This window comes from Gracilinanus agilis, chromosome 4 (genome assembly GCF_016433145.1).
Source record: "Gracilinanus agilis isolate LMUSP501 chromosome 4, AgileGrace, whole genome shotgun sequence".
Taxonomy (NCBI): Eukaryota; Metazoa; Chordata; class Mammalia; order Didelphimorphia; family Didelphidae; genus Gracilinanus; species Gracilinanus agilis.
In genome coordinates, this window is record NC_058133.1 from 58,833,623 (window position 1) to 58,848,193 (window position 14,571).

The 14,571-nt window shown below is 39.3% G+C and overlaps 1 protein-coding gene across 1 annotated transcript; it reads left to right on the forward strand.

Annotated features, from left to right (window-relative positions):
- The first annotated feature begins 4,547 nt into the window (after positions 1-4,547).
- On the forward strand, positions 4,548-12,976 carry MGST3 (microsomal glutathione S-transferase 3). Its single transcript, XM_044671678.1, has 5 exons — positions 4,548-4,707; positions 9,643-9,716; positions 10,981-11,038; positions 12,131-12,203; positions 12,722-12,976. The coding sequence occupies exons 1-5, from the start codon at positions 4,561-4,563 to the stop codon at positions 12,856-12,858; spliced, it is 489 nt and encodes a 162-aa protein (XP_044527613.1). The 5' UTR covers positions 4,548-4,560; the 3' UTR covers positions 12,859-12,976.
- The last annotated feature ends 1,595 nt before the right edge of the window (positions 12,977-14,571 follow it).

Below are 14,571 nucleotides of genomic sequence, written 5' to 3' on the forward strand. Positions count from 1 at the left end.
CATTTACTACAATGTGTGCTTTATTCTCAGCTATTTTTCTCAATAACCATGGATACTTTTAATCTTCCAGATATTTAAAAACATTCAAAATGGGAATGATTCCTGAAGTTCACCTTGAATGGTCTAGCTAAACCAGCAGTTCTCTATATCCTGCTCTATATAATGCCCTGGATCTTACAGTCATAGCAAGGGGATTTTTCTTTTTGATGGGGCACTTAGCACAGCTACCATCACCAGTTGGCTAGGCAAGGTTTGTCTTTTACCATCTAGCTTTCTATATTTTGTGCCTGACTTCCAAATGTTTAATAGAACAGAAACTCATTGAGCACAGGGATGATTTGGGGTTTTTGTCTTTGTTTCTGCATATAACCTTAAATGTCTGATTAAATTCTTTCATATTGCCCTCTGCCCACCAAACCCACCTCTTTTACCCAATTGAGGTGTGTGTGTGTGTGTGTGTGTGTGTGTGTGTGTGTGTGTGAGACAGAGAGAGAGAGAGAGAGAGAGAGAGAGAGAGAGAGAGAGAGAGAGTGTTTCCTCTGCTTTAAAATTATTCCTGCCTCCTTTACTTTTTCCAATCAAAATTCCCAACCCAGCTCCCATTAAAAAAGATTGAATAATTCATGCGGTGTTGGGACTTTTGTTCCTTCCAAAAACCATTTGCATTTTAAGAAGGAACTTATTAACCCAAGTAAATATCAAACTAGTGGAAATCAACTAGTGGCATTTGTACAGAGATTTCCTGAGTATTCAATGCCTATTCTAAGGATACTTGCCTTCCCAACTCCTAGCATGTGTTTAAAAAAAATTCGCACCCTTTTGTTCTTCAGACTATTTTTCTCTGGGTTATACAATGATTTCAAGTTGGCTAGAGTTGATTATGGATTAAAGCCTTCTGTTGTTTTCTTCTCACTTAGTAGTCTTCCCTCCCCAACTTATTCTCCACACTTTCACCAAAATAATATTCCTTAGAACTGTGTCGTCCCCATGCTTAGAAATCTTTAACAATTCTATATTCTTTAGGCTACAATGCAAATGTCTTAGCATAGTATTTAAGGGCCCAACAATTTAGTCTTCATTTAGACACAATGTATTATGGAAAGAATCCTGAATTTGGACTCAGTAATGGAGGTCACATCTAGCCTCCAGCACCCCCTGCCTGTGTGTGATCTTGAGTGAATCTTTTAACCTCCTCAGTTTCCCTTCTGTAAAAGGTTGGGCTAAATGCACTCTAAGGTCTCTTCCAGCTCTAATCCTATGATTTGACCTTCCCAGAACTTATTTCATACTTTTCCCCTTAATAAATTTTATTCCAGACAAACTGGACTGTGAGCCCTTCTTTTCCTGCACTCTACTCTTGTCTCCCAACATTATGCATTTGGTTTTTTGTTTTGTTTTTGTTATTATTGTTGTCTAAAACCCCTTACCTTCTGTCTTAGTATGAAGACAGACAGAAAAGTGGCAAGGGGTGGCCACTCCTGGTTAAGTGATTTGCCCCAGATCAAACATCTAGAAGGTATCTGAGGCCAGATTTGAATCGAAGCCCTCCCAACTCCAGGCCATGGCACTCTTTCCACTGTACCACCTAGCTGCCCCAATTCTATGCATTTGATAAAACCACTGAAAATATCTGTAACTGTAATCCTTCCATATTTCTACCTCTCCTTGTCTGCCTTTAAGGCTAAACTAGCCTTCCTACTTATTCTGACTTCCTTCTCTGACTTCCCCTACTCTAATTAGTATTCTTGCCTGCCTCAGTTTTTGTGTATTACAATTGTACATAGTATAAACCCCCAGAGGAATCAAAGTTCCTGAGAGAACTGCTTAGAAATCTTTATTTTTTTCTATTTTATAGAAATCTTCATTTTTTTCTATTTTATAAATGAGGAAATCGGGGCTTAGAGGTTAAGTGACATGCCAAGGGTCCCATAGCTAGTAAATAAGACAGGATTTGAACCCAGGTTAATTTAACTTCAAGTCTAACTCTGTACCCACTACACAACGTGGCCTGCTTAACATAGTATGTTGCACATAGTGGCCACTTAAGAATTTATAAAATTAGGGGGCAGCTGGGTGGCTCAGTGGATTAAGAGCCAGGCCTAGAGACAAGAGGTCCTAGGTTCAAATGTGGCCTCAGACACTTCCCAGCTGTGTGACCCTGGGCAAGTCACTTGACCCCCATTGCCTAGTGTAGTATACAGAATTATCTACATTACACTAGCCCTTACTGCTCTTCTGCCTTCTAACCAATACCGGGTATTGATTCCAAGATGGAAGGCAAGAGTTTAAAAAAAAAAAAAAAAGAATTGCTAGAATTAGATAATGTGACTTGGAATGTGATTATATTGTTCGTTTGCAAACTTGAAGTAGAATGAAGCAAACTTGCTTACTTCTAGGTAAAGGAATAGCTCAAAGCATGTGCGCAGAGAAATTGTAACTATTTTGCCTACAAGGCATCATTTTGGGGGGAGAGGGGAGTGTAGGGATTCTTTTTTTTTTTTTTTTTGTAATGTGATATTTGTTGCTAGTCAGAATTGTTATCAGAACTGAATTTGAGTCCTGACTCCATCGCTTACCATCTGTGTGAACTTGGGAAATGACTCTGAACCTGACCCTGTCTTCATTTTTAAGATGGGAAGATAACATGTGGGCTGTTCTGAGCATTAAAGGGAGATAATTATGCACAGAGGGAAATGTCTATCTCTCTCCGTCCTTATATGTCTGTCCTTCTCTCTCTCTGTCTCCCTTCTTGCCTCCCTCCTCCCCTTCTCTAAATAAAATTTATTAACATATTTGTGTGTGTGCATGTATGTGTACATAAGCAGATCCTGCCTTTGGAACTTCAATGTGCTATAAAAATTGGACCTGATAGTATTATGTTAATAACTGTCGCACGAATTATCTTTTTATTCCCTAACTTATTTTCTAAATTTTGGAATCTATCAAAAAGCTTGCTGGGAAAGGGCCAGCTACCTTTTTTCTTCTGCCTCTGGGCCTTGCTGAGGAGGCCTCTGATGGCTTTAGCTGCTAATTGCAGAGTCATGGTAGGGCAGCACTGCCAGCCTTGGGCCTTGCTGGCACCTGGCCATCACTTGGGGGCAGGGCAGGCAGAGCCTTCTGCATTTCTGTGTTTTGTTTAGAAGCTGAGCTTTTCTGACTGAGTTTCTGTGTAAGACACAATCCAGGTGAACCTCTGTCTAAACAACCCCACAAAACTCTTCTTCCTTCATGAAAAGCCAGGTTTTTCTGGCTTTTTCTGGATTTTACCATTTGTCCAATCCTGGGAAATTTTCATGAGTATCTGAATGTTTCCTTCTGCCTCTTTCATGTATAGTCAATTGGAAACTCTAGGAGAATCTGCATTTTGTTTTGCCTAGTCCCTTCTCTTATGGGGGAAAACTGGGGATTAAATTAAATATTATCAGGGTTCTGAGGAAGGGTAAGTAAGAGACAAGACAAGGCAACACTTCAAGTTAGAGTCCAAAGACATAGGAGCAGCTAGATGACTCAGTGGAGAGTGAGCCAGGTCTGGAGATGGGAAGTCCTGGATTCAAATCTGGCCTCAGACACTTCCTAGCTGTGTGACCCTGGGCAAGTCACTTAACCCCCATTGCCTAGCCCTTACCACTCTTCTGCCTTGGAGCCAATTCACAGTATTGATTCCAAGATGGAAGTTAAGGGTTTAAAAAAAAAAAAGACATAACCCATAATCATTTATAAAGTATTTACTTGGTGCAGAGTGCTATGCTAAGCACTGGGGGAAAAGAAAAAATGTTTAAGTTAAATACAATCCCTGACCTTATGGAAGTTGATAATAATCATAAATAGAATTTATATCTCCATTTGCAAATTACTTTATACCTGTTCTCTTCTTTGGTCCTCACAGCAATCCTCTAGGTCAGTGGTTCCCAAACTTTTTTGGCCTACCGCCCCCTTTCCAGAAAAAATATTACTTAGCCCCCTGGAAATTTTAAATTTTAATAGCAATTAATAGGAAAGATAAATGCACCTGTGGCTGTCACCGCTCCCCCGGATCACTGCAGCACCCACCAGGGGGTGGTGGCGCCCACTTTGGGAATCACTGCTCTAAGTGCTATTTTTATCCGTATCTTACAGATGAGGAAACTGAGGCAGATAAAGGTTAAATAACTTGTCCAGGGTCACAGAATTAGTATCTGAAGCAGAATTTGAATCGGGTCTCCTGACACCAAATCCAACATTCTCTTTGAAGTGACCACCATCCATTTTGGTAGGGGTAGAATACACCACCTCAGGGAATCATAGTATATACAACATCATATGATATCATTTAAGTTGTCTCAGCCTCGTTAGTAAAATAAGGGAGAGGCAGCATTACATAGTGCATAGAGAATCGAAATCGGAGGAAGACCTCAGTTGTCTCCCTCATCTTGGCTGTGTGGCCCTGGACAAGTTTCTTGATATTTCAGCACCACTCAGGCAATTCTAATAAAAGTCACAGAACAAGTACTGCTTCTTTTATCCCTCCCCAGTGCCTCTTCCAACTACACAGAGAACCGAACTGTTGTCCTTTGCATCCTAATGCTGTGCTCTTTCTCCCGCAGTGCCAAGATGGCAGTCCTCTCAAAGGAATATGGTTTCGTTGTGCTCACTGGGGCTGCCAGTTTCATATTGGTCACTCATCTTGCCATCAATGTTGGCAAAGCCCGTAAGAAGTACAAGGTAGAGGTAAGTGAAGGGTTTCAGTTGGTCCTTTTTACAGGTGAAAGAGAACCTCTGACTCTCAAAGGGGGAGGATGGGAGATAGGTGATAACTTTTGCAAGGACATGTTACTGTTGGATATTGTGACAGGGGAAAAGAAGGAAGACTAAAACATTTGGCTACCACAATATAAGATTGAATGTTTATCTGCCATTTGGGAAGGAATCAGATATGATGATGTGTGATGGAGGCCCCGAGTTCAAATCTCAACTCTGCCTCTTAAACTATATGACCCTGAGAAAGTCATTTAACTTCTTAAATGACTTACAAGAAATTCTCATTTCTCAAAATGAGCACTCTTCTAGCTCTAATATTATGACTCTAAGGTTTTATTTTAATGGACCTGCAGTTAGCAAGACTCAAAGCCAAATATATTTTTAAAATATGATTCATAGTTCTGCAGTCAATAAATCAACATGCATTCATTAAGTGCCTTCATATGCTAGGGAGAGTGCTGGGTGCCCAGCTTTGTCACCCTAACCAGAAAACGGCTTTATTAAGTTGTTCTGGAATAATGGCATATGAATCAGTGAAACTAAATGTCAGCCCAAGTTTGGAAATGATGCCAAGTTTGGAATGGATCCTTTACCAGATTCACTAGATAGCCAAACTGATATTTTAAAGCACTGGACCTGGAGTTAGAAAAACCAGTTCCAGGCCCAGCTCTGACACTTGCCAGCTGGATGTCATTAGGTCAATCTCTGGACTTGTTTTTCCATCCCTAAAGTGGGGGGTGGGGTGGGAAAATGGGAAATGGGGAAAACAAGGTGGGGGAAGGAATAATATTAGCACTGACCACAAGGTTGTTGTCAGGAAAGTGTTTTGTTTTTAATCTTTTTTTATTGACATCTTTTGTTTCTTTAGGGCCCAGGTTTTTCCCTATTTTCTTTACTTTCAGAGAGCCATCCCTTACCAAAAATAAAAAATGAAAAAAAGGGGGGAAAATTTCCACAAAGCCAAGCAATGTTTTGGCAGTGAGGGAAACAGGGAGAAGTAACTTCTTCTATCTCTTCTTTGGAGGAAAGCATTTTATAAGCTGTAAAGCATGTCATAAATATGAACTATTCTCAGCATTAGTTTTCGGTCTCCCTGGAAGAACTGCTGTTTTTTCCCTTACTATTTATCGCACCACAGGACTTAACAAACGTCTGGAGCCCAGCATTCCTCAAGCAGTTCCTAACAAAAGAATAGAAACTGGGCAGAATTCTGCCCACCCCCGCTCCCAAGCTGAAGTGTGTTGACTTTGCTTCAAGAATTTAAAATAGGGAATTTCTGACTAACAGGGAAAGCTAGCTAGCCTCAGTGAGTCAGCTTTGAATTGGAAAGAATTGTGGACAAGTTAACTCTAATCACTGTATGGAAGCCAGTTCCCAAAGTGCCTGCCCAGGGAGAAGGGTGTGGTGGAGAAGACAGCATGGAACCTCCCCTGTCAACCCTACCCTGAAAAAGTATTTGTAGCCATAAGTAGGATAGTAACAAGTAGCATCTTAAAATGTTTCTAGGAGTGGCATCACATGCACGCACTTTCTCTCTCTCTCTCTCTCTCTCTCTCTCTCTCTCTCTCTCTCTCTCTCTCTCTCTCCCTCTCCCTCTCCCTCTCCCTCTCCCTTTCCCTCTCTCTCTCTCTCTTTCTCACTCTGGCAAATTCTCTCTCTGTCTCGTATTTATATTATGCACAGAAGATACACACTAAGTACCCATTTTGAGATTTAGTTAGAGAGGACTCTGGTGTAGATTACATCAGGGGGGCAGCAGCAAAATTGCTCTAACACAGTTTTCTAGGCTTTACTAGTGGTGTATATTTTCTGAAATCTTGGAAGGACATGATGATATGGTGTTCCAAAAGTCTTAAGTCTTAAATTAGAGCTTAAAATCACTCTAAGATTTTTGGGACATCTATTTCCTCTGAGGATGGAGATTCTTTACCCTCAAATGAATTATTTAGGCAAAGATCCTTTCAGAATTTTCTTTATGTATTTAGGTTACTTTGTTAATGAAACATATTAAGTGTACAAAATCTTACAAGTAATCTATAAACATTATAACCAGTTTATTCAGGCAGCTACAAAGTTAGTCATTGAATTCACTCTTTAATGGTGCTTCATTTGTTTGACAAATGGTAGTAGTATCTCCTGAGTATTAGGGAATGTGGCATCATTGAGTTTTATCAATTTATAGAAGGAAAAAAACTTCCAAACAAAGGTAACCCTCTCTTTCCTTCCCCTTATCACCTTGATTAGAGGGATAATGTCCATTTATAGAGTGAGTGGGGCTGTAGGCCTCTGACACCTCTGAAAGGCTGAAAGATTTTACCAATGAAGGTCCTGAGCAGAAAGGTGAAGAGGAGAACAACTCACCAGCAGAGCTAGAAAATGGAAACCAAAGTTATTACGTTTACTAAATTCTGTCTCCACAATGGGATTATGGATATAGAAGGTTTATTTAAAAAAAAAAAAAGAAGAAGAAGCTGAAGGAGAAAGAGGGACAAGAAGCTATGCCAAGATCATGGAACACAAACCTTGCCTCAGGGGGACTGGATCCAGTCCAACTCACATTCTGATCTATCACTGGCCCTTTCTACCTGCTGATGATCATTTCTGAGGTGAGGTGACCACCAAGAGCCTATCCTGATCTAAATCTAAGGCTATTTTCGAATGACTCATTTTTCATCATTTCCCTCACCATAATCCTGTGAAATGAGCATCACAAATATTTTGTCCCATTTTACAGAGAAAGGGACTTTGATATTGTTGCACAGCTAATATACGGCAGAGCTAGAACTTGAACTGAGGCCTTCTGACTTAAAGTTCAAGGTTCCCCACCCCCATATAATGCTGTCTATCATAAACTTCAAAAAACTGAAGCATGTGCTGGCAGACACCTCCCCCCCCCCCTCCAATTTGAAGGGACCTTAAGGATTCCGTTTCAGTGTCCTCAGGAATTTAAGGACATGAATTAAGTCATTTAGTCAAGAATGGAAGTATAGCAAAGCTGGATATTTTTCAATCTTTCTAAATAAAGTCATATCTTTTTTTGTATTTTTTTAATTTGAGGGTAAAAATGAAAGTACTCAAAATGATTTCTCTTTGGTCTTGTGTTTTATTTTTTTCCTTTCATACATTTATATCTCTAGGTTATACCTTTAACTTCTTGATTGGCTGTGCCTTTAGCTTTTTAAACCTTCCCTTATAGGATACTTTACATTTAAAAATGCAATACAGATGGCGATTTTATTACATTTAGACAAAAGCAAAGCCATACATAATAGAGATTCATATCTTCTTGTACAGCCATCTTTTTCTGTTCTACTTTGGCATGTGGGAAATGCTCCTTTTATTTGATAGTTAAATTCAGAATAAATGGAATAAAAATTTCTTGCCAACCCCATCCAAAAAAAAAATGTAGTCTAGGGTTGTAGTGAAGTAATGGAAGCTCTTATATGTTAGGGAAGATTCCCTCTGGTATAACACATAACTGTACAAAAAAAGAGAGTTTTCTGTTCTCAAGTCCTTAACTCCATGCTTTTCTCTACAAATGGTAACACCTCCTACTTTAGTAAAATGATCAGCACCATAGACTTCAGCTCTTCCAGTTTCTATCTTCTCTCATTCCCCCCATTCTCTTTTCCTTTCCTTCTGTCTCAGAAGAAAGACCTCCTTCCTTTCCAGAGCTAACTCCATCACTGATGTCCTTTATTTCTTTGCCTATAACTTCCCCTAAGATTTTGTTCCACCCAGTTTCAGGCACTTGTTACCTTTTGCTGGGACGATAGCTCTTGCCTCCTACCTTGGTTCCCAGGCTGGTAGTCTCCTATTTTCCCTCTTAGACTGTAAACTCCAGAGAATCTATGACTGTCCTTTTCTTTAAGTCCTCATCAAAGCCTAGAACAATACCTTGCACAATAAATATCCGATGAATGATTAGTCCTTAATGCTATCTGTTAATGCTAAGGTTACATCATGTCATTTAAAAACTATGCTCTTTGCCAGCATTGAATTGCTTTTACCCACCACTCAGCCTTTCTCTAAGGACAGCACTGACCCAAAGCTATGTTTCTGTACGGTTAACATTAAGGCAGATTAGCTCTCCCTCAAAAATTAATGAGTTTTCCATTGCTACAAATATCTAAGCAAAGGTTGAATCAATTTGCTGAAGATACAAAGACAAAAACAAATGTCTCTGCCTTAGACATATTTTATTTATATTCTATCAGAAAACAACATATATCTATATAGTAATTGGAGGTGGGGAAGGGGGCTGCCTCAGGAAAAGCTACAAGTAGAAGAACTTCAACTGAGCCTTGAAGTAATCAAAACATCAAATTGCTGGAGATGGAGAGGGGATGAATTCCAGGAATGATTTTTCATATCAGGAATACCTTAGAAAATTTGCATTAGGGGACAGCTGGGTAGCTCAGTGGATTGAGAGCCAGGCCTAGAGACGGGAGGTCCTGAGTTCAGATATGACCTCAGACACTTCCCAGCTGTGTGACCTTGGGCAAGTCACTTGACCTCCATTGCCTAGCCCTTACCACTCTTCTGCCTTGGAGCCAATACACAGTATTGACTCCAAGATGGAAGGTAAGGGTTTAAAAAAAATTTTAATTAATTTAATTTTAAAATAGAAAATTTGCATTAAATTGTGTGTGTGTGTGGTCACATGGGAGGGATTTTTTAGTTAAAGTCCTGTGTCAAAATTATCAAAAAGCAAGTGAAAAGTATTTGCTTATAGATATATTTACATTTGTCCCAAAAATTATAGAACAAATTTGTTTTAATTTGGCAATATACAGGAACACAGTGCATATAAGATTACAAGTAAACCCAAACTGGACAAAAAGGAAAAAAACATTATGTGAGTCTGTGCTATTAGTACTGACATGTTCTCTGTGTTTATTTTAGTATCCCACCATGTACAGTACTGATCCTGAAAATGGCCACGTTTTTAACTGCATTCAGCGAGCCCACCAGAATACGTAAGTATGAGTCTAGCATTTGGGCATGGCACCCTGGTTTCTGTCCCTGCATCCCCTGCGATCAGAAATTTCTAAAGTCCTGTGTGTTCTGCCTCCTATTCCAAAGTTTCCTTCTGAGATCCTGGGATCTCTAGGGTTATGCTAATGGACCACAAGTTCTAGCAGGTTCTACCAAGCTAAAAGGGTTTTGATCAGGAGTCCAGAAAAAAGGCTGTGTCAAAAATATGGAAATCCGTGTGTATAATAAGATTTGCTTGTGCCCTCTGATTTCTTTGCAAACCATGATCTTTCCATGCTAAGTAAGAGGAACATTATCATGGTGACCATTTCTAGTTAGACATAGGGACTCTAATAAGAATCATTACTGGGGATCAAATATAGTGACCATTGTTGGTTTCAAAGGATTCAAATTGGAACATAGATTAGGCATGACAGTAGTGAGGTGGTGGACTATATAAAGTCACTCTACCAGTCACAGTTGCTGGTTCTACTTAACTTTTTGATATGTGTGAGGAAGGGTATTATGGGTATGTATTTATCAGAGAGTGCTGTGATGTGGGATAGGGGAGAGGAAGGGTACAGCAATAAACATTTTCTTTTAGAAAAAAAAAAGGGGGGACAGCTAGTTGGCTTAGTGGATTGAGGATCAGGCCCAGAGATGGGAGGTCCTGGGTGGTTCAAATCTGGCCTCAGACACTTCCTAGCTGTGGGACCCTGGGCAAGTCACTTAACCCCCATTACCTACCCTTACCACTCTTCTGCCTTGGAACCAATACACAGTATTGATTCCAAGATGGAAGTTAGGGGTCTAAAAAAAAAAAAGGAAGAGATTCCTGAAATTTTTCTCAATAAAAATTTATATAGCACCTTTCTTAACCTACTGTGAATAGACCTTGATTCTCTACAAAGCAGAAGGGAAAGAGTGATCTCTGACCCTCTTGGGTGGCTGCCAGTGGCTTAATCCTTCCCTTGCAACCTATATGCAGTTTGTTCCCTTAATGGATAACCCAGTCAGTCTTCTTTCAGTTGAGCATGGCTTTAATGGGGATGAGAGTGGCGACAGGAAGTGGGAGGATATACCAGATTGGGATTTAGATCAGTAATCTAAAATATCTTAAAGTTAAACCTTGCTTATGGTGAGTCTCTCCAAAGTCGAGTTAAAAGGGAAAGAGAGAGAGCTAGGTCAAGATGTTCTACCACTGAAAACTTGTTAAACAAGACTCATGTCTGAAGTAGAATTCATCTTGATTTGTCTCTATTTCAGATTGGAAGTGTATCCTTCCTACTTATTCTTTCTAGCAGTTGGAGGCATTTACCACCCAGTAAGTAGTATTTTCTTTTTATTTATTCTTACAAATGTATTGTCTCTGTACCCTACTGCCCTCTCCTAATTGAACAATTTTTAAAAAATAACAAATAACTAGCACAGCAAGTTCCCACATTGGTCACATCCAGACATCCATGCCTCTTTCTCCCCTCTGAATTAGGAGCTTCATTTTTAGCCCTCTAGAAAGCAATACAGAAAAAGCTAGGCACCGGTAGACCGATCTGTCACACTGTGGGTGAAGATAAGCAACAAATGGGTACGAGATTAAGGCATAAAGAATGATACCGTACACAAGTTAAATGCCAAGGAAGCATGAAGTCTGAACCCTTTATTCTTCAGATGAGAAAAATTGATTTTGCCTAAAAAGTTGTCTAAACTGATGAATTTGACCTCTGGTATAACTAGCCCACCCAGCCCCATTCTACAAGTTAGCTCTGCCCTATTTAAATCACCTCTTTTCCTTCCATCACCCCAACCTTCACCAGTGTTTTCCAGGATCCATAATATAATAGCAAATCTGAATTCTTTCTTCAGAACAGCATTTTGGGGGCTAGAAATAATAGTAGTAGTAGTAGTAGTAGTAGTAGTAGTAGTAGTAGTAGTAGTAGTAGTAGTAGTAGTAGTAGTAGTAGTAGTAGTAGTAGTAGTAGTAGTAATAAACAATAGCAGCTAACATACAGTGCCTACTGTATGCCAGGTACTGTGCCAAATACAGTGTAAAGGGCTAAGAACTTTACAAACAGTCTCTCATTTGGTCCTCACAACAATTTTGGGAGATGGATACTATTATCCCTATTTTACAGATGGGGAAACTGAGGCACACAAGAGATTAAGTGATTTGCCCAAAGTCTAACTCTAAAGTCTAGTTAATTTTTTGATACTAAACTTGAAGTCAAGTCTTTATGATTCCAGGACCTCTATGCACTATGGCACACCTAGATGCCCAGCTTTTAAGGGAAGATATTTAATCATATACCCAAAGTATATAAATATACCAAATGCTAAAATGTAAAACTTTGCAAAAACTGCCATTAAGCCTAATGTTTGTTCTTTATGGTGCTAAAATAAAAGTGTGTTTTCATTTTAGCGTTTAGTTTCTGGTTTGGGACTTGCCTGGATAATCGGACGTGTACTTTATGCTTATGGCTATTATTCAGGAGGTGAGTATGTTTATATGAGCATGTATCCTTATGCAGTTTGTTCCCTTAATGGGTAAACCACTCAATCTTCTTGCATTTGAGCATGGCTTTAACAGGGATGAGGATGGGAATGGGGGAGTGGGGTTGGGTGGGAGACTATATCAGACTGAATTTTAAATCAATGATCTAAAGTATTTTAAAGTTAAAAGTTGCTTAGAATGAGTTTATCCAAAGCCAAGAATTGAAAGAATAAAAGAAAAGTAAACCTGGTTGTAAAAACAAGAGTGCATGGGGGAAAGAATTCTATTCCAAAGAGGAGGGCCATGAACTCTGACCACGTCTTATCAGGTGCTGTTTCATGATATTGTTTCCCTAGAGTATGTTAAGTACTGATAGCAGCTTTAGGCTGCAATTCAGGCTTTCTGGGTTAGCCTCCTGAAGGCCAAATGCCTGATAACCCTAAGATACTTTTATGGCGTGTGTGCCAAGGTAGGACTTGAAACCTCCTGGGTAACTTTTTCTTCTTACTTCTTTTGTAGACCCAAGCAAGCGGAATCGAGGCATGGTGGGTTCCTTTGCTCTCCTAGGACTGATGGGCACAACTGTGTACTCTGCTTTCCAACATCTTGGTTGGGCTAACCGAGGCCTAGGCCATGGACCTAGGAGTTGTCATTGAAGAAACAAAGGCTTAACTATGTCCTTCTTTTGGATGATAAACCTTTAACATTTCAAGTGTGCTTTTTTTCTTTTTCTAAATACAATAAACCTATTTGGCATTAGCCTCATACCTACAACTCTAGAAATATCAGTTTGGTTTTTTTGAAGTATCTGCCTTGAATCATTCAGCTGCTTATAGTGACAAAAAAGTAGGCACAGAAGCAACTAAGCACCCAGGTGAACCCAAAAACTATTAACTGCCTCTTAGAATTTAAAACTGCAAAAGAGTATTCTTTCTACCTTTTTAGTATAAATTTTGTTTAGTCATTTCAGTCATACTCAACTCTTCATGACTCCATTTGGAGTTTTCTTGACAAAGAGACTGGAATGGTTTGCCATTAACTTCTCTCATTTTATAGATGAGTAACTGAGGCAAAGAAAACTAAGTCACTTGTCCAGGGTCACACAACCAGTATATATAGGTACGAGGCCACATCTGAACTCAGGAAGATGAATGGTTCTAAGTTCAGTGCTCTATCCACTCTGCCACCTAGCTGCCCTACAAAAGGTGAATTACTATTGCTTTGGAGTCTGAAGAAACTATTCAAGTGAGAAATTAGTCAGACTCTGATTATACATTTGACTTGAATTGCCTTCTAAATGAGTGGTTTTTGTACTAAACTAGGCACTACAAAAAGGTAGAAAGAAATAGCCCAGGTATAAAATTCATTGTTGTTCAGGCATTTCAATTATGTCGGATGTTTTGTGATCAAATTTTAGGATTTTCTTGGCAAACATACTGGAGTGGTTCACTCATTTTATAGATGAGGAACTGAGGCAGAGTTAAGTGATTTGCCCAAAGCCACACAACTGGGAAGGGTCCGAGGCTCATTTGAACCCAGAAAGATAAGTCTTCCTGACATCGGACACAGCATCATATCCACTGAATCACCTAGCTGCCCATATAGAATTGCAAAACCTAAAGAATATTCTTTAGAACCAAAAGAAGTCTTGAAGTCAAAGAAGGAAGGAAACAAGCCAAGCACTTCATAAATATTATTTTATCCTCACAACAACTCTGGAAAGTAGGTACTATTATTACCCCCATTTTACAGTTGCTAAAACTGAAACAAATTGAGGGTGACTTGCCCAGGGTCAAAGAACTTCTAAGTACCTAAAGCTACCTTAAACCAGTGGTTCCCAAACTTTTTTGACCTACTGCCCCCTTTCCAGAAAAAATATTACTTAGCCCCCTGGAAATTAATTTTTTTTTAAATTTTTTTTTATATTTAAAAAGTTTATTAATAATAATTAAAGTAAGAGTCCTAGCTCTTCAACCCACTTTTTTTTTAATTACCTTTTTTTTAAATTTTGATAGCAATTAATAGGAAAGATAAATGCACCTGTGGCCATCACTGCCTACCTGGATCGCTACAGCACCCACTAGGGGGCGGTAGCGCCCATTTTGGGAATCACTGATTTAAACTCCAGAACTCTTACCCAGTCCAGTACTGGTTCCCTATTTCTAAGTATAAAGTTGTCTTTCAACTGTTCAGATGTCTCATGGAGGTTGCAATATCAAGTGTGTTACAAGTTTTCATTTTTTCTTCAAGAAAGGTCCTATCCCTATTGATAGATATATTTATTTTCTAATTCAGAGACTCTAAGGCAGGGATTACCCAAGTGGGAGAGCAGGCATAAGCTTAGAACCATCATTTCTGCTCAGGAAGAA

What these genes read in the sequence shown, in the direction of transcription:
- MGST3 (XM_044671678.1), top strand. Translation starts at nt 4,561, where the DNA reads ATGCTGTGCTCTTTCTCCCGCAGTGCCAAGATGGCAGTCCTCTCAAAG. An exon ending in GTAAGAAGTACAAGGTAGAG is followed by an intron (nt 4,708 to 9,642) that starts GTAAGTGAAGGG and finishes TGTTTATTTTAG; the next exon opens with TATCCCACCATGTACAGTAC. An exon ending in TTGGAGGCATTTACCACCCA is followed by an intron (nt 11,039 to 12,130) that starts GTAAGTAGTATT and finishes TTTTCATTTTAG; the next exon opens with CGTTTAGTTTCTGGTTTGGG.